This window comes from Hirundo rustica, chromosome Z, assembly GCF_015227805.2.
Source record: "Hirundo rustica isolate bHirRus1 chromosome Z, bHirRus1.pri.v3, whole genome shotgun sequence".
NCBI classification, from domain to species: domain Eukaryota; kingdom Metazoa; phylum Chordata; class Aves; order Passeriformes; family Hirundinidae; genus Hirundo; species Hirundo rustica.
In genome coordinates, this window is record NC_053488.1 from 38,304,503 (window position 1) to 38,324,877 (window position 20,375).

At 42.4% G+C, this 20,375-nt stretch overlaps 1 protein-coding gene across 1 annotated transcript; it reads left to right on the forward strand.

Annotated features, from left to right (window-relative positions):
- The first annotated feature begins 6,120 nt into the window (after positions 1–6,120).
- On the forward strand, positions 6,121–17,175 carry IDNK (IDNK gluconokinase). Its single transcript, XM_040090887.1, has 5 exons — positions 6,121–6,233; positions 6,358–6,388; positions 6,753–6,839; positions 10,481–10,524; positions 12,453–17,175. Exons 1-5 carry the CDS (start codon positions 6,193–6,195, stop codon positions 12,811–12,813), a joined length of 564 nt encoding a protein of 187 aa, XP_039946821.1. The 5' UTR covers positions 6,121–6,192; the 3' UTR covers positions 12,814–17,175.
- Positions 17,176–20,375: the final 3,200 nt, after the last annotated feature.

Genomic DNA, 20,375 nt, shown 5'->3' on the forward strand with positions numbered 1-20,375 from the left:
CATTACATGAAGAAACTTTTATATGGTAAAACACCTTGATTTTTTTATACACAATTACATTTGGTGTCACCTTCGTGCAAACCTGGAGTTGGTATTGAAAGATTTAACTAGGATTACACTGATAAACTCAAGTCCATAAAATGAAGAAGTTTTCAAAACCTAAGGAACAGCCATGTAAAAAACCCAACTAATTTTCCATTTTTTATCTACATTAATTTTATTGAAAGTCAATCAGCCAGCCATTATAAGTAAATAATAGTATTTCTTTTGCTGTTGTTAGGAAAATTTAAATAATTTAAAAATAACAACTTCTTTTAGAGCTATGTGTATTTCAACTTTGGATTAATGTTTTCTCAGGCTTCTCTGTACAGAAATTAGTGAGCTAGGACATGTTCAGGTCATAGTATGGTATGAAGTACTGCATTCGTCTTTTACCTATAATTAGGCTCAGATGATTTTGTCATTCCTTCAGCTTTGCAACCAAACTGAGAACATACTTGTGGTCACAAGCAACAAAGAAAAGCTGCTCCTATTCCCTCTTACCTATTGTTTGTGTTTATACTGCAAACTAGAAAAATAAGAAGAGTTATCTATAATGCTCCATTTTTATTTTGTGGACCCCATACCCTAGAGCTCTCAGCTTCAGTGTATAAAAAAGGGGTGAGGTAATATATACAAATACTTAATGTGATTTCAAAAACATTCAACACCTTTAGTTTGATTTTCTGATCCCAAATGTCTGAATGTTTGGCTCATTTATCTAAATGATGATTTTTTTTTCTCAGTACTGGCAAATCCTGCCATTATGCACTAAATTCTCCTCAGAAAGTACTTCAGACAATGTATTGACTGACTTTGCATAGCAGAAAACAAATTCTGAAAATTGTTGGTAAAGTTCCAATCAACATAGCTGTAATTTGATGTTTATTTACTTCACAATGAGGACTAACTGTGACCAACAGAACACCGCAGTATAGCTTCTTTCAGCTACTCTCCTCAGAATGAACACATTGTATTAACACTCTCTGCCTCGTATTTACTAACAATGTATATTCAGGATTTGATTTGAACCCCTAAATGACTCCACAGATTTGGGCCTCAGCTGCTTGAAAAACAGTCTTACTCCCCTTAAGATTCAGGAAGCTCAGATTACTCAATTTATCTGAGCCTCTACTTTTACAAGAAATAGTTGTGCATGATGATGGATGTTCCTGGCAAGCTTTAAGAGGCCTGTGCACTTCTACAGTAGTTCACCATTATACTGTGATAAGTTTCCATTAGTAATTGCCATGGGAATGTTTGTTTTGTTTTGTTTTGTTTTGTTTTTCTAGTTTGAATTTGACAATATTCTGAATACAACAGACATTGTCTAGTATCCATGGGAAGGAGATAGATACAGTAAAGGCAAACAGAAATAACTCCAGGAAAATTAAATTCTCTCATTCATATTTCATGTTACCCTTCTCTAAAATTAGGGAGCTAATTTAAGTAGAAGATGAAGCTTTACTGAATTCTATAAATTCAGTATTAGTCAATTAGTCAAACCAGAAAGGCTCAGAAAGACACTGAAAATACTCCTAATAGCCATAAAAGATGCCAAATGCCATTTAAAACACTATTTAAAGATATTCTGTCTGAAAAGTTTTTGTGGGGTTGAGAAATACTTGATGGGTTTTTTGGTAGGTATTCTCAAGATTTTTGGCTTTTAATTCTAGAATGTTCATCCGTCACCATTATATTGTAATTTCACCTATTACTATATATAATAAATAAAACATCTGAAGAAGTTTACATTCCATTGTCTCCTATTTCAGCTATATGAATGTACTCTGGAATGCATGAAACCTTACAAGATTTTTTATAAAACTACATCAGAAATTTGGAATCAAGTTCTACATTCTGACAACATTAGAAATAAAAATAAATTTAAATGAAAGGGAAAAAGCACCCATGACACCTCCAGTAAATAATCTTCAAAGAATAAGCATCAGGACAAATTTCCTAAGATGTATATATATCACTAATTGATGAAGACTAATATGAAACTCTTTCATGTTATTAAAGGACTAATAAGTATAAAAATATTTAATAGTCCTATGACTAGAACAGAGTGAAAGGGGAAGTCTCACTTACATGAAAAGGATCCACATATTTTATTTGATTTACAACTTAATTAAGCACATCTTAAATGCTTAACTAAAGCATATACCATCTGATGCTGTTAAGTCAACCATTTGGCTGATTTTTATCCAGTCATATCTCCAGCAGACTACTAACACGAATGATACCAGCACAAATCACATCAGGGACACAAGCAGGCAGTCTGAATATAATTGCCTTCTTCACATTGCCTATAGGTTCTTGTTTTTGTACAATTCAATCAGCTTTCTCCAGATCTTTTTCTTCTCCCTGCAGCAGCATCTGCAGAGCACACTGCTGCCTGTACAGTGCATGCAAACTCTGCCAGTGCAGGCTCATGTTATGTTATCCTGGGATAGAGTAAAAGAGAACCCTTGGCAAGACTCCCTGCATGAAAAAGGATATAAAATAGCAATTAGATAACACCACACCAGTCTAATATGGCTCTTTTTCCAAAATGCAAGGATATGAATGATGAAAATAAAAGGTATCAAATAGAGAAGCTTGTTAAATCTGGTTACAACAAAAGCCACTGAGTGTGCTCTGTAGGCAGGTTTGTCAGTTGCTCTTCATGTTAGCAAAATCTGGGGAACAGAATGGTCCCCCCATTATCCAGGAGGAGGCAATCAGAGAACTGCTGAGATGCTTGGATACCCATAAAACTATGGGCCCAGATGGGATCCATCCCAGGGTGATGAGGGAGCTGGCAGATGAGCTTGCAAAGTCAGTCTCCATCATTTACCATCAGTCCTGGCTCACTGGCAAGGTTCCAGATGACTGGAAGCTGGCCAATGTGACACCCATTCACAAAAAGGGTGGGACAAAGGTCCTGGTAATTATAGACCAGTCAGCCTGACCTCAGTACCTGGCAAGATAATGGAACAGTTTATACTGAGTGTCATCACACAGAATTTGCAGGATGGCCAGGGTCTCAGGCCCAGCCAGCATGGGTTTAGGAGAGGTAGGTCATGTTTGACCAACCTGATCTCCTTTTATGGCCAGGTGACCTGCCTGGTGGATGCAGGAAGGGCTGTGGATGTTGTCTAGCTGGACTCAGCAAGGCTTTTGACACTGTCTCCCACAGCACACTCCTGGATAAGCTGGCAGCCCGTGGCTTGGACAGGAGCACTCTTGGCTGGGTTAGGAACTGGCTGGATGGCCGGGCCCAGAGAGTGGTGGTGAATGGTGCTGCATCCAGCTGGTGGCCAGGCACCAGTGGTGTCCCTCAGGGGTCTGTGCTGGGGCCAGTTCTGTTCAATATTTTTATTGATGACATGGATGAGGGTATTGAATCTTTGATTAGTAAATTTGTGGATGACACTAAGCTGGGAGCATGTGTCAATCTCTTGGAAGGCAGGAGGGTTCTGCAGAGAGATCTGCCCATCTGGATGGATGGGCAGAGTCTAATAAGAGGAAGTTTAGTAAGTCCAAGTGCTGAGTCCTGCTCTTTGGCCACAATGACCCCCTGCAGCGTTACAGGCTGGGGAAGGCGTGGCTGGACAGTGCCCAGGAGGAAAGGGACCTGGGGGCACTGGGGACAGCAGCTGGACATGAGCCAGCAGTGTGCCCAGGTGGCCAAGAGGGCCAATGGCATCCTGGCCTGGATCAGGAATGGTGTGGCCAGCAGGAGCAGGGAGCTCATTCTGCCCCTGTACTTGGCACTGGTGAGGCCACACCTTGAGTGCTGTGTCCAGTTCTGCGCCCCTCAGCTCAGGAAGGACGTTGAGATGCTTGAGCACATCCAGAGGAGGCAACGAGGCTGGTGAGGGGCTTGGAACACAAACCCTGTGGGGAATGGCTGAGGGGAGCTGGGGTTGTTTAGGCTGGAGAAAAGGAGACTCAGAGGTGACCTTATCACTCTCTACAACTTCCTGAAGGGTGGCTGTACACAGCTGGGGGCTGGGCTCTTTCTCCAGGCAGCAACTGGCAGAATGAGAGGACAGTCTCAGGCTGTGTCAAGGGAAATATACGCTGGGTATTAGGAAAAAGTTTTTCACGGAAAGAGTGATAAAGTACTGGAATAGTCTGCCTGGGGAGGTGGTGGAGTTACCATCCCTGGACGTGTTTAAAAAAAGACTGGATGTGGCAGTCAATGCCATGATCTAGTTGAGGTGTTAGGGCATGGGTTCGACTCAATCATCTTGAGGGTCTCTTCCAACCTAGACATTCTGTGATTCTGTTGTGAAAGAGTGATTAAAAGTTCTAATTCTGGGAATGGGAATAGAAATTGTGATGCTTCCGGGGTCATAGTGACCACTGGTATTTTTGAGCTTGTTCATTTGGATCTCCCAGCAACTCTTATCCAAATGAAGCATTTTCCCTGTCTCTTAATTAATAAGCCAACAAATGGAAAAGATGCATATAAATTCAAGTACTTTAGCACAATCACACAGTTATTATAGTAAAATACATATCCAGTCACATGGCTTTAAGAAATTGTTGTAGTCTGTTAGTAACTTGAGAACTATCCTGTTTCAGTAATAGCTTAATAACTTTGAAGGTTCTGGTCTTCATTAAGAATTTCATAATAGGTATGTGAAATACAGGCAGTTCCAGATCTGAGTAAAATGATCAGAGACAGGCAACAATTATCAAATAAAAGAAAACAAAAAAAAAAGCCCATATATCATTCATAAAGTTATTTGAAGTTCCATGCAAAGGAACTAAAATTTCATGCAGACTGGGAGACTTGATGTACTTTCTTAGAACTTATTCCAAGGTTTGATTGACGTAAAAAATATGAAAGGGACACACACATCATGCCCTGCTGAAGCCACTGTCACTGGGTGGAGCAGCGCTTACAGGTGCAGCAGATGCTTCTCTGTCGCACAGGAAAGCGCTGGTCAGCAGCATCACTGCATTTGATTCTTGCAGGGCTTTAAAAATGTTGCTAGGTCAGATATATGTACATGATAATAGTAAGAATACTTGCTGTCTAAGAGAATTTTCACAATTTTCCACAACCTCAGCCCTCTTCTCAGCCTGGTGAGGCTACATCTGGAATGCCATGTCCAGTTCCAGGCTTCACAGAGCAAGAGAGTCATGGAGCTCCTGGAGCAGATCCAGCAAAGGGCTACAACGATGACTGAAGGACTAGATCATTCTTTTGAAGAAAGGCTGAGGGAGCTGTTCAGCCTTGAAAAAAAGATGACTGAGAGGGGACCTTATCAATGTTTATCAGTATCTGAAGGGAGGGTATCAAGAGGATAGATCCAGGCTCTGCTAAGCAGTGCTGTGCAACAGGACAAGAAGCAGCGGGCACAAACTGAAACACAGGAAGGTCCACTCAAACATCAGGAAGCACTTTTTTACTGTGAAGGTGACTGAGCACTGGAACAGGCTGCCCAGAGAGGTGGAGTCTCCCTCACTGGAGATACTCAAGAGCTGCCCAGACAGAATCCTAATGTACTCTATGGGGTCCTGCTTGAGCTGGGGTGTTGAACAAGATGACCCCATCGTGGTCCTTCCCAGCCTTACCCACCAAGTAATTCAGGGATTTAAAAGTGTGAGTGGATCAATGCTTTAAGAAATACTAAAATGGAGTTAGCCACAGCATGGCTGCTGCCTTAACTAAATTTTAAAGGCAGACCTTTACCACCAAAGGATAATATAGAATTCAACGGGCATCACTGAACACTTTAACACAGACTAAAGAAATTATTTTCTATTAAATTTGCTTATGTTGCTGAGGCTGCAAACGGTGAATACCGCGCTAGGAACCGCCGGAAGAGAAACGCCCGACCAAACAAAGAGAGAGAAGCCTGAGACAAAGAAGGTTCGGGACAAGGTCAGGTAACTTCAGCTCACGGAGCGACTGCGGGGAAAGAGAGCGGGGATGTCCCAGGTTCCCGCAGAAGGGCAGCGGACGACGGTGCCGGCCAGCCGCGCGGGGCAGGAGGAGGCGCTCCGGCCGCTCCCCGCACGGCCGCGCCGGGGCCGCCCCGCACCGGGGGCCGCGGGCGGGCCGCCCCGCCTCCGCGGCACAGGCCGAGGGCGGCCCAGGGCGGCGGCGCAGGAGGGCAAAGGAACAGCGGCAGAGCGCGCCGGGCCGCCATGGTGCTGGTGGTAGTGATGGGCGTCAGCGGCTCAGGGAAGTAGGTACCAGGCGGGGGGCGGCGGGAGCCGTGCTGCGGCGGTGCAGGGGGCTCGGCGCTGCCGGAGCCCGCCGGTGCGGGTGCGGGCGCGGGCGCGTAACCGGACCTTTGCGTTTCCCCGCAGGACCACGGTCGGATCGCGGCTGGCAGAGAAGGTAGGAGCGTGTGGGAGCCACCGCCTCGGAGGCGTGCCGGAGCGGGCAGGCACCTCCCTGCGCCGGGCCGATGGCCTTCGCCCGGGCTGCTGGTCCCCAGAGCCAGGTTTGGCTGGCACAGAGTCGCCTGCACCGACTTCGGCTCAGTGCCGTGATGCAACAGCCGTTGTTGCTGCCAAGCTGCTTTAGTGGTTTTGTTTTGTTTTTGTTTTGTTTTGTTTCTAATCATCATGCTATAAACGGTGATTCATACTGTGGTGCAAGACGTCTGTAATTTCTTAGGTGTCGTCTTTGTAAATTCTGAAGTCATTGTTACCTCACCTGATCTAGTTGAATGATCCATAATTAATTTATTTTTTCGTAGTTGGGATGGAAATTCTACGATGCAGACGATTATCATTCTCTAGAGAATAAGAAGAAAATGGAAAAAGGGATACCACTAAGTGATGAGGTACCTTGAATAAGCCCTGAAAAAACTGCTGTCCACACATTTATTTCTGTAACTTCATGCACATCTTGTTGAAGTAGATTGTGGTTTACTATGTAGATTAGTCTGACTGTAAACACAGGTCTGCACTTGGTAGGGCAAGGGAGGCTTCTTGTGTCAAAAAAGGATTCTGTGTAAAAAAGTAGTTTATCAAATGCTTGTCAGCTCACAAGTAGTATGCTGCTGTTTCAGGATTTGTGAGAAATCTCCTCCTCTACAGTCCACACACAGAGTTGCAGTTTTAGATTAGAATCATAGAATCTTAGCATATTCTGAGTTGGAAAGGACCCACAAGAACCACAGAATCCATCCTGTGGCCATGCACAAGAAAACTCCAAAAATTTGTTATCCTTCTCTCAAATCACTTATCACCATTTATCACCACTCCTGGTTAACTTGGGAGGTCCCAGATGACTGGAGGTTGTCCAGTGTAGCCCGTCTACAGGAAGGGTTGGAAGGAGGATCCGGGGAGCTGCATGCTTGTAAATCTGGCCTCAGTGTCAGGGAAGGTTATGGAACAGATTGAGTACATCACATAGCATATACAGGAAAACCAGTGCATGAGGCCCAGCCACCAGGGGTTTGGGAAAGCTAACTTTACCTCCTATATCCAGGTGAACTAGTGGATGATGGAAAGGCTGCTGATATAGTCTGCCTGGACTTTAGTAAAGCCTTTGATGCCATTTTCCAAAGCATCCTCCTTGAGAAACTGGCTTCCCATGTCCAGGATGAGTACACTGTTCGCTGGTTAAAAAACTGTCTGGGTGGTTAGGCCCAGAGGGTGTTGTTGAATGGAGCTATGGTTGCTGGTCAATCACTGCTGCACTGTTTCCCCAGGCATCAGCATCATGGCCGATCCTGGTTAACATTTTTATTAATTATATTGATATAATTGAGGAGATTGACTGCATTCAGTAAATCTGCAGGTGACACCAATTTGGATGAAGTGTCAATATGCTGTAGGGTAGGAAGGCTCTGCAGAGGGATTTGGACAGCCTGGGTCAATGGGTTGAGGCCAATGATACAAGTTTCAACAAAGTGAAGTGCCAGGTCCTTTGGGTCACAACAGCCCCAGGCAGGACTACAGGCTTGGAGCAGAGAGACTGGAAATCTGTCCAACAGAAAAGGGCCTGGGAGGGCTGATCAGCAGCAGGTGAACATGAGCCAGCAAACACTCAGGTGGCCAAGAAGGCCAATGGCATGCTGGCCTCTATTAGCAACAGTGTGGCCAGTACAGTGATTGTCCCCCTGTACCTGTACCTCACATTGGTGAGGCCACACCTCAAGTGCTGTGTTCAGTTCTGGGCCCCCTAATTCAGGAATGACATTGAGGTGCTGGAGTCAGTCCAGAGAAGGGCAAAAAGGCTGGTGCAGGGTCTGGAACACAAGTCCTGTGGTAGCAGCTGAGGGAGCTGGGTGGTGTTTTTACCCTGGAGAAACTGAGGCTCAAGGGAGGTTTTACCAGCCTCTAAAATTACCAGAAATGAGGTTGTGGTGAGACAGGAGTCAGCTTCTTCTCCCAGGTAATAAGGAATAGGACAAGGGAAAATGGTCGCAGGTGGTGCCAGGGGAGGTTCAAGGTGAATATTAGGAAAAATTTCATCACTGAAAGAGTGGCTTAGCATTGGAACTGGCTACTCAGAAAAGCGGTGGAGTCACCATCCCTAGAAGTGCTTAAAAAAAACAAGAAAACACTTAATGCTATGGTTGAATTAGTATGGTGATACTCAAAGGTTGTGGACTTGATGATCTTGAACATCTTCTCCAAGCCTAATGATTCTATGATTCTGAATTGCAGCATGTGCCTGAGAGCACTGAACAAATGCTTTGGAACGCTGTCAGGCTGGTGCTGTCACCACATCCCTGAGGACCCTGTTCCAGTGCCCAAACACCCTCAGGGATGGGCCCCTTTTCTAAGATCCATCGTAAACCTCCCCTGACACAGCTTCAGGCCATTCCCTCAGGTCCTGTCACTGGTCACCACAGAGAAGAGATCAGTGCCTGTTCCTCCTCTTCTTCTCATGAGGAAGTTGTAACTGCAATGAGGTCTGTCTTCAGTCTCCTCTTCCCCAGTCTGAACAGATCTAATGACTTCAGCAACTCCCCACATACCTTCCCCTCAAGGCCCCTCAGCATCCTCAAGGCCCTCCTTTGGATGCTCTCTAATATATTTATAATTTTCTTACATTGTGTTGCCCAAAACTGCACACAGGACTCAAGGTGAAGCCACCCCACTGCAGAGCTGAGTGGGACAATCCCATCCCTTGACAGGCTGGCAATGCTTAAAGTACTAATAGATTAATGGTACAGCTTGAAAAAAAGGATTTTTCCATTTGCCATCAATTAGGGCAGAATCGGGAAGAATTTTAAAAAGTTTATGTCCATTGCTTCTAGAGAAACATACACTTATGAATGTAGATAAAGACTTTTAAACAAAGAATATAAACTAAACAATCCTGGTGAGCATATGAAATCAATCTAAAAGCATATGGAGCTTAAAAACAGGGCAAGATGCAGTAATGAGATACTTTGAAAAAGACTTTAAGAATTTACCTGTAATTAAAAAAAAAAAAAAAAAATTGCAAAGCTGTGGGGTTTTTTGTTTGTTTGTTTGTTTTTCTTTCTTTTTTTTTTTTTTTTTTTTTTTTTTTTCCCCAGTCCCTCAAATCTTTTGGGAGATGTCCTTAGCGAATTTAGACTGAAAAGAAATATTCTAGATTCTGGTTAAAAACTGGGATATTTCACTAGTGGATAGAAGCCTTTATGTTGTCTGTAGCATTGTACACTTGAATGACTAAACCATTGGTGTGTGGTGCTCAGCAAGAGGAAAGCATCTCTTCTGAAAAAGGAGAGGAGCAAAATTGTGACGGCCTTCTTGAATGCCAAGGAGAAGTTACTGTGTAACGACAGCAACAAAAAATTGTTACATTTATTTGTCCACGTTATCATTCTTTGTGCTCACCCAGCAGTAACAGCACTGAAAGATTAAATGGAAGCAGTTGTTTAGTACTCATTAGGCATGACTGAAGTTTGTGGCAGCTTCAAATGTCCAAGTAAGTAAGCATCTGATCGATCACTCATGTTTGCCTAAGTAATGGGCAAAAGTTTTGAGAAACTGTGGTTGTGGCTACATTTATTTGTGAGTGCTACTGACATAATTATTGCAGATAACTAAATTTAGATCTGTTTCTGAAAGCTTCAACTTGGATTCAAAATGGGCATAGGGTGTGTGTATGACACTATATCAGAGAAAAGAAACAACAACTCTAGCTGTACATCTAAATAGTGTAATAGAAGCAAGCGATAACAACTGTTTTTCAGAAGTTTCCAAGGTGCATGCTACACTTGCATATATTTACTTCCATCATATACTTGTAGAGGCCTCTAATATTAAAAGTACAATTCCGCTAAAAACATCTTATTCATAATGTGCCAAGCATTTCTTATTAGCCTCCAGGCAGTGGTAGCAAATCTGTACAGGAAAAAAAGATTCAATTGTCCAATGTAATGCTAATTTTTACCTCTAGTCAGATATCTGAGATGCTAGTAGCAATTGTTTCAAAATAATTTCTCAAGAATTTTTAACTGTCTTGTTTTCTTTCTAGGACAGGATTCCTTGGCTTTGCACATTGCATGATATACTAAAGAGGTAAGAGAATACCTGCTTTAAAAAGTTTAGCTAAAAGACAGGAGTACCAGAAGTTTTTCCCCATTGCAATGCAAAGCAGAAATGTAAGTGGTAGTGTAAAGAAATTCTGCAGCTAGTAAAGTAGTTCTATTTTTACTAATCTAAACTGTTATAGTAATTGCTGATGGTGAGCTAATCCCTAAAAAATAAAGTGGGAATTGTTGTTGATGATTGTTTTTCTACTATCTGTGTAAAAATAATTTCAAGGATCCAGTTTATTAACAAGCCTGACATTAGCTACTTGCAAAGAACAAAACCCCCAAATACACCAATACCAACAGTAGAATAAAATACTGCTATTTGGAATAAGATACAGTGTTGAGTTTGTTTGACACTGGTTTTTTGCTTGAATGTACTCTTGCTAATCTGCAGATGACACCAAAATGGGAGGAGTAACTGATGCAGAGAGACCTTGAAAGGATCGGTAGGAACCTTTTAAAAATCCTGCCCCTGGGAAGGAACAAGCCCAGGCACTGGTAGGGACACTGAGGGGCACTCAGCTGGGAAGCAGCAGAAAACAGTCGGAGGGACCCATGGTGGACAGCCCCAGCTGGACACATGCCAGCAATGTGCTCTTCTGGCAAGGCAGGCCAGCAAAATCCTGAATCCTGCGCTATATTAGACTAAATGTTGCTAGGAGGTCAAAGAAGGTGATCCTTCCCCTCTCCTTTTGCACTGGTGAGGCCGCACTTGAATCGCTGTGTCAGTTCTCAGTTCTTCATTATGAGTGAGGCATGGACATAATGGAGAGCATCCAAAAATGATGAAGGGACTGGAGTATGTTCCAAACAAAGAAGAGGTTGGGAGGACAGGGACTGTTTAGACAGACTTTACACTTACTTGTGCACATTAAGTGAGCATACCTCATTGGAGCACGGGTTAATTCACTGAGAAATTTGTCAGGATTGATTTGCTGGATCCATTGCTTTATGTTATGTGATAGCTCAATGCCACTGCCCAGCTCTGGAAACTTTACAAAACCAACTATATTTTAAAAGAGCCTAATACCAATGTTTAATTATTAGTACTTATTAGTAGCTGAGATTGTAACTGACGTACCTAGGTGATAATGGTAGGTATTAGAAATTCTTACTTCTCTTTGAACCAAAATCTGATGACCATTGAATGATTCTTAAATAGGTTTGTACCTGATTTTAATTTTATTACAGAATACATTTTTTTAGGCAGGAATTTCATTCACTCTTCATAGAGATAACTAATTCTGGATTTGCTTTTTGGTGGAACAGACACACCCAGAGTTAAATGCTTTGTTTTAAGAAACCTTATCAGCAGAAAATACACGTGCAAAGCATTCACTGCCCTGCAATCTCTTGTTTAATCTGAAGTGACTATATATGCAATGCTGCCAATGAGTTGCAGGAAATATAAATTCCAGTTGAATCCAAGACAGTGACAACAGTTATTGAAAATATTGTGTAATTAAGAACAGTGGTCTGTACTGTTTATCAGCCACTTACCTTCAGAGAGAATATTATAGTAATTTTACAGAAAACACATAGGTGTTTCTATGGATATTTAGAATTGTTCCTATTCTCAGCAATTAAAGAAATTATCTTGACACTTCCTTGTGCTAGAATTGAATTTAATTTAGGAAAGAATGGTGGCTAATAGACAAGGTCCCTAAAACTGAGATTTTACCAGAAGGCTGGCTACCTTGACCTCACTTTCAAAACACATCTTTACCTGGACTGGAAATTTAGTTTCAAAATCCCATCAAAATTACTCAAATACCACCGTCAAAATGCCAGTACTCCAAGAGCTGTCCTTCTTGAGGAGCTAGAGTTTGTCTACCTTGTTCAGCAGAACTAACAAGCTATTTTTGTTATACCACATGTAATGTAAAGGTTTTTGCTGGTTTTTTTTGATAGGGAAGACACATGTAGACAAGATACAATTCTGGCCTGTTCTGCACTGAAGAAGATGTACAGACGTGTGTTAATTAGTGGAGCATCTGCAATTGAAAGCAACCAGCCAGAGCAACCACGAGAAAACTCAGCACTGAAGATCCTCTTTGTTCATTTGGATGGACCTATGGACATCATTGCCGGCCGCCTGGAGAAGCGGAGAGGTCATTTTATGCCACTTGAACTTCTCAAGTCTCAGTTTGATACTCTAGAGCCACCAAGTGCACCAGAAAACTTCATAACTGTCAGTCTAGAAAAATCTCTCCCGGAAACAGTGCTAGTGATTGAGAGCGCCATTCTTCAGGGTGAGGCTTTGCTGGAGTAATTTTCTGAATGACACATACAGAAATTCTCTGAAGGAGAGGCTATGAGACAGGATTTTAATTATTAAATTTATTTCTAAATCCAACCAACTTATTTTTAAGAGCTGGTTTACTACTCGGTTTTATCATGGCTTTGTAAAAGACATATAAGATGTAATTTACAAGAACTGTTAACTTTTTAAGCCATTCACTCTATGAAGTTAAAATTCTCATTTTACTAAGAGCCTGCTTTTGAAGATCCTGGCAAGGGTCACACAGAATGATTTATTTTCTTCATTTTAATATTTACTCTGTCAGACATTGAGATGGGCACATCTGCTATTACAAGATTAAATACTTTACAGCTTTGTTAAAAATAATGTAATTTTCCTAGAACAGGCAGGAATATGCATGATGACATTCCATACGTGACTCACTGCCAGATTTTCATCAAATTATAGGGTCTGTGTTTGTATCCTTGTTGACCTCACCAGAGCACTGATGACTTCATGAGAACTTTTCTGATCTCTTACTGTATGTATTGACCACCAAGCTGGAAAATGTGTGAAAAAAGGTAGTGGTGGTGGTGATACAAAATACAAAATTTAATTTAATTGAAAGCTTTAGAAATAAAGCTAAGTGACATCACACTGGCTCTGAACTTAGAGCTTTCATGTACAAAGTGTACAAATCGCAGTTGAGTGTGAGTCAACCAGTGATACAAGGTGAATGCAACGTTGATAGACATTTCCGTCTCTTTGGAAACTTTACTCTTTTGCAGTTGGACCTTCTCCTTTGCTTCCCAATGCTGGTGGGAAGACGTGCCAATACAAGACATGACTTTTCAGCTTATGAAAATTTCAGACAGTTTCTGTAAGAAAGATTTGAGTCTTGTCTGAATGGAGACATCTCCATGTGCTGTCACACAGATTATTTTTAGTGTGTCATGCAATTTTTTTTTAATTCCTGGGATGATGGATGAACTCCTGTAGAACAGCTCATGTTTGAAAGCATCTTTAGCGTAATTTCTACCTGAGTAAGTAGTTGAAAAACATTAGTCATGGTTCCCCCATGTATGAAAATACTAAGAGCTTTGTGGTTTACTAAACAAACTACTGTGCTTACATTAGTGCAATAAATGGGCATTATCTTACTGAAAGCAGCAATTTTTAGAGACAGAGTTGGGATTTTAGGCATTAACCTACCCAGAAATGGTGTTTTCCTGTTTATTTGTGACCTGAAGAGAGAATACCAGGCAGTTACCAGTTTTAGTTTGTTGCTGTACACTATAGTGTGCTCTCACCTCAGAGCCTGTTTGTTCCAAGAGCCAGGGTAAAAGTTTAAGACACAGAGGCAAAGTTAAATGCATAGGATAGGGATGTCTGTATGCTTCTTTAATACCCTCAAATTTCAGAGACCCATTTCTGACCAAGTGACTTGTCAGACCTGTAAAAATTTTGTAGCTATGAAAATCACAGACACAGCACCCTCTTGTGGCACGTCTGCTGGTAATGAGGTCTTCGTCTTCTCCAATACACCATTTTACAAACAGTTGACTAATGCACCAATTATTACAGATTTATGCATTCTTCTTTCAACACAATAAAGCCATACCAGGACACTCTACAGCAGGTGCATCCTGTCAGACACAGATATGATCAGACCTTTAAATAATTTAATTTTTTTTAAGGGACATTTTTAGGTATGAGTTCTGAGGCAGCCAGATTGATTTTCAGATTTATTTGTCCGTATTTATACAATACTCACAAAGTGACTTCACCAAAAGAAAGTTGTACTCAACAGCTTAAAGAAGTTCTCTGACAAACACTTTTATGTAAGCAGCTTGGATTTTGGAAGGCTTCTAAACAAAGTAGTATGTTTGTACTTACAGGCAGTTCATGCTTCTTCAAATTAGGTCAGAGTATTTCTCAGTCTTTGCTTCTATGTTGGGAGTATTTCCTTCCCTCACCCTTTTAATATATTTGCATTTTGCTTTTACTTACAAGATACTGCAAAGAAGGTTGTTGACAACCTAATCATTATCTGTTACCTGCTATTCTGAAAGAAAACAAAGCATTACTTCTGTTCACTTACATTCTATGCATTAATTAATAGATTAGGATGTGAATTATCCCAATACTAACCACATAAAACTGCTCTCAGATTTTAATCAAGCTGTGCACACATGCAGTGGAAGAAAAAGGTAGCATAACAATCCCTACCCAAACACAATCCTACAATATTTAATTTACTTGATTTTGGTTTCATTTGTTTGGGTTTTTTTGTTTTTGTTGTGAGGGTTTATTTTTTGGTGTTGTTGTTGTTTTTAAACTAACACCACTATTCTAGGGATGTCATATTTAATACAGCTTATCTGGATGCAAGTGCTCTGTGTGTATTTTGAAATTTTCATTAACAAATGCAGCAAAAACAGAAGGAGGAAACACCTGGAGTTAGAAATTGCTGTCTCTAAGCACATATTATCTATGCAAGGTACACGCACTATACACCCTCATAAATTTGTGCTAAGCACAGTTAGTAACATGCTGTATCCATTACAGCATAAACTTTTTTCAGTGCTAAAATGAGGAAATAAAAATGAAATGCTATCTATCCCAAACTGCACAAGTTATCTATACAGGCAAAGGAACAGACTATCTGGCTGCCACCTCAACTATTAATTGCTATGGGGGGGTTATTAATATTTTTATTTTATTATGCCAGGTTGTGGTACTGGGGGAAGGTGGGGTTGGTGGCTACAGAAGTGGCTTCTGTGAGAAGCTGCTGGAAGCTTCCTCCATCCCCTGTAGAACCCATCCCAGCTGGCTCCCAGATGGACGTGCCACTGGCCAAGGTTGGGCCAACCAGAAATGGTGGTAACACTCCTGTGATAACAGATTTAAGAAGGGGGCAACCCCCCTGTCTCCCCCCATGATTGCACAGCTGTAACTGCAGCCAGAAAAGTACAGGGTGAGAACACGTGAGAGGAACAACCCTGCAGACACCAAGGTCAGTGCAGAAAGAAGAGGGAGGACATGCTCCAGGCACCAGAGCTGAGATTTCCTTGCAGCCTGTGGTGGAAAACATGGTGAAGTCCCTGCACTCCATGGAGGCTCATGAGGATGCAGAGATCCACCTGCAGCCTGTGGAGGAGCCCCACACTGGAGCAGGTGAATGCCTGAGAGGAGGCCATCAGCCTGTGGGAAACCTGTGCCAGAGAAGGGTCCTGGAAGTGATCTACACACCTGTGAAGAGAGCCCATGGTGGAGCAGGTTTCCTGTAGGATGTGACCCTGTGGGGGGCACACACTGGAGCAGCCTGTCCTTGAAGGACTGAAGGACTGTACCCCATGAACAGTGACCCACGTTGCAGCAGCTTGTGGAAACTGTTGCCCATGAGATGGACTGAGATGTTGGCGAAGTTCATGGAGAACTATCTTCCATTGTAGGGACCCCACACTGGAGCAGGGGAACAACTCCTCTTCATAAGCAGCAGCAGAAGAAACTTGTGATGAACTGACCATAACCCCCCCTTTCACTGTCTTCCTGTACTGATGGGGCATAGGAGGTAAAGCTAGGAAGGAGGGAGGAGTAGGGGGAAGGTGTTTTTAACATGTTTTTACTCATTATCCTGCTCTGATTTTGTTACTAATAAATTCAGCTAATATCTCTTATTCCAGCCTGTTTTTCCCGTGACAGTATTTGATCAGTCTCTTCCAGTCCTTATCTCGACCCCTGAACCATTTTTTGTATTTTTTCTCCCCAGTCCAGCTGCAGAGGGGAGGGATACAGTGGCTCCGGTGAGTGCCTAGCATCCAGCCAGGGTTAACCCAGTACATGCCATCCATTTGGTACACTAAACCAAGCAGAGAATTAGGCAGACCACATCCTTCACAAAACTAGCTATCTTGAATTCATATTCCCAATAGTGAATGCATGCATTTTAAGTCTTTTAAATTGTATTTGTCAGTTCAGATTATCATAACTTTTAGATTTTTTGGTTTGGGCACCACTTTTTCTAGCAGGATTTTGATGATCAGGCAAGGCTGTTTTGCAGACAATCCTGTCAAGTCACATAGTCCACAGCAGAGGAAAAGAAGAAAGGAAAATGAAGAGACAACCTTCAGGCACACATGCCCTTCTGGTCCAAAACGCAAGCTGCAGGTTTCAAATACAAGTTATCTAAGTGCTCATCTGAAAGAAGATGTAGGTGGTAACTCTGAAGAGAGAATTTTAAAGAGAGCTAGATAAAGGGGCAAGGGGGAGAAGTGAGGAGGGGTGAACAAATATTGTAAAAAACCCAAAACATTGTAACATAATCCTAAACCAGTAGGTGTGGGTTTTCTTTCATCATTAAAGACAAAATAAAAAGTCTATCTTATCTATAAAGCTTATTCTGCTTGCTATATTTTCCAACAAAACTAAAACTTCTCCTATTAAAAAACAGCTCAGTGTTTTTACGACTGCTTATCAGAAAGCTAGTTTAGTTGAAAATAGTTACTAATAAATATTGATTCCACTTCAAGAAGCAAGCTTAACTGAAGACTCAGTATAGAATTTAGGTCAAACTTCATCTCTTGCTGAATTGGAATGAAATTTTACTTCAAAGGTATCATCTCTTTGTTTGTAACAAGAAACTGAAATGCTTAAAAAGGGTGAGCTGAATGATGTCTCAAGAAAGTATTTGTGCTCCATTGATTAGATTCATTGATTTCGTGTCTTGGTAAAAACTGTTCTCTTCCCCACATCACTCTTGCCTTTCCATCTGACAGACTTTTTGGATGTCATGGACTGTATTCTCAAAAAGATCTGCCTATTGGATGATGAGGGAGTCTTAACTTTTTTTTAATTCAAGTAATGCACACTTAAGTCAAATTAGTTTCTTTGGAGATCCTAATACTCACTGTTAAAACAACTGTAAAAAGGTAGGGATTATTCTACAGAAACTACTTGCTCTCTATCTTTTCTTATCAGAGGGTCCTGTAACCTACCTCCCTAAGGTGAGAACAAAATGATGGACAGAGGCTAGTCCTTGCTTGGGACAAAAGGCAAGACGCCTTGCCCATCTCACCCTCTCTTTATGTGCCTCTCTGTACAATAATTACAGATAAGGAAGGTCATGCAACGGATGATGAGGATGAAGGTCCAGAGGTGTTATCAAGGCCAGACAGGCCTACACCTCATAACAAGATCAGTTCCATGAGGAGGAAAATAATGGTTGTAGTGGTAGATGGTCCCCTTCTAAGGGGAGTGGAAGTTCCAATATGCTGTAAGAATATTCCCCTCAAGGAAGTTTGCTACACCCCTGGAGTCAAGGTTAAGGATGTCACCAGAAAATTTCCCATCCTGGTACAGTGCTCAGACTGCTGATCCTCCATGAGAGTAGTGATGAAGTCACAACATGTAGTCAGTCCGAAGGCCATCAAAAGAGACTTCAAGGTCTTGGGACAATTGGTGAGGGAAACAGGGGCACAGGTTATTTTTTCCTCCATTCTTCAGTGTGCAGGTATTGATTGAAAGAAATGGATCAAGTCTATTAACATGTCACTCTGAGGCTCACATCACTACCAAAATTTTGGGTTGACAATGGGATAGCTAAGACAGCACCATTCTTGCTGGGATCAGATGGGATCAGAAGCATCACCTCACTTGAAAGAAGATGGTCTTTGGTCAAGGGTTAGCAGGAGTCATTGATACAGCTTTAAACAATTTATGACCGGGAGGAGGGAGGCATAATCCTATTTAACATTGGTAATGTGTTGGATGACTTGCCATCCCATTTATATCAGTTAGGTGCCAGAGACAGCAAGGCACCTAGAGTCTGGAGAGGGATTGCAGGTCAGCAGGAGAGCACCTGGAGGGCAGGACAAAGGGATTCCAGTCACTCCAGAGAGAAAGTAATTTTCACTGGTGGGCTCAACTTAAATGCCTCTGTGCATCCAGTGCAGAGAATGAAGCAGAGACATATGCATGCCTGCAGGTCTATGATCTTACTGTATCGTGGAAACATGGTGGCAACTCCTATGACTGGAGTGTTGGAATAGAAGGATAGTCTCTTCAGGAAGGACAGGAAGGGGAGACAAGGAAGAGGCGTCAACCTCTCCATCAGTGACCACCTGGAGTCCATGGAGCTCCACCTGGAATGGACAAGGAGCCAACTCAGAACTTATGGGTGAGGATTAAAAGCAGGGTAAGTACAGGTAACTTCATGGTGGAGGCCTGCTACAGGTCACCAGATCAGGAAAACTGAGCCAATGAAGCCCTCCACAGGCAGAGAGGAAAAGCCTCACATTCACAAGCCGTGGTCCTCATGGGGGATTCCAACCACCACAACAGCGATTTGGAGGACCAGGCATAAGCACCTTGTGTTTTGGCTCAAACATTGTGACTGTTGCAACAGGGATGTGTTGATTGGACTGCGAGAGTCCTACAGAGGTGGGGCAGTCAGTGCTGTTCTAATCTGTTCCTTTTCCTTCCGAAGTTGCTAAGCTTGCAAGTCTGACTTGAGACTTATGCTTAGTGCACCTGTGTCAAGAAAAGGGTCAAGTTCCAGGCAGTGCACCTGTGTCAAGAAAAGGGTCAAGTTCCAGGCACCTTACTAAAAGGGGCTCCAGGACACCACGGTCCACTAACTCCTTCTTTTCCTGGGGGCTCTAAATAACTGACTGCACACATGTGAACAGTACAGCAAAAATGGCACAAAAAAATTTCTATTTTACATGAGAGGCATATACCAGGTAAACCATAAAGGGAAGGGGACTGGTCCCCAGCATTCTCTGTCAACCCCAGATCCAGACCATCCACAGCAGCAAGACTGACTTCTCTCTCTCTTTCTCCCTCTCTTTTCCATGTATTCTCTCCTGCTTTATCCCAGTAATCATATTCTACCACTTACTGAACACCTGAAGTTTATTGTGAGATTTGAGAACTAGTTTGAAAGTTTGTTGTAGAAGCTGAGGAGCTTGTTAGCCAACACTTTTACAGCTAAATAATGGGCTCATTACTGGAGTTAAGGCTACTGTATAGACATGTGGAACTTCTTAAGACAGATGAGAATTTACAAGAAACATCACACACACTTCCAAATTGTGACAGCCTGTTGGAGGCTCAGGACAATAGAGCACATGTACTCCAGGCGGTTCGCTGATGACAACTGCCCTCTCCAACTGGTAAATGAGCCAAGAGTGCTAGGCTGGATCTTGTTCACAGGAACAAGGAACTGCTGGGGAATGTGGAGCCCAAGAGCAGGCTGGGCTGCAGTGACCCTGAAATAGAGGAGACTGAGACCCTTGGCGCAACAAGGCGAGCGAGAAGCAAGGTGACTGCACTCGACTTCAGGAGAGCTGAGTTTGGCCTCTTGGAGGCCTTGGTAGAATACCATGGGACAGTGCAGAGGGCTGGATGACATTCAAGGATTGTTTCCTAATAGTTCAAGATTAATGCATCACAACAAAGAGGAAATTAGAAAAGAATGTCAGGAGGCCTGTATGGATGAACAAGGAGCCCCTGGACAAATTTAAAACACAAAAGAGGTGGCTTACAGAGCATGGAAAGAGAAAAAAGTAGCCTGGGAGTAATACAGAGAA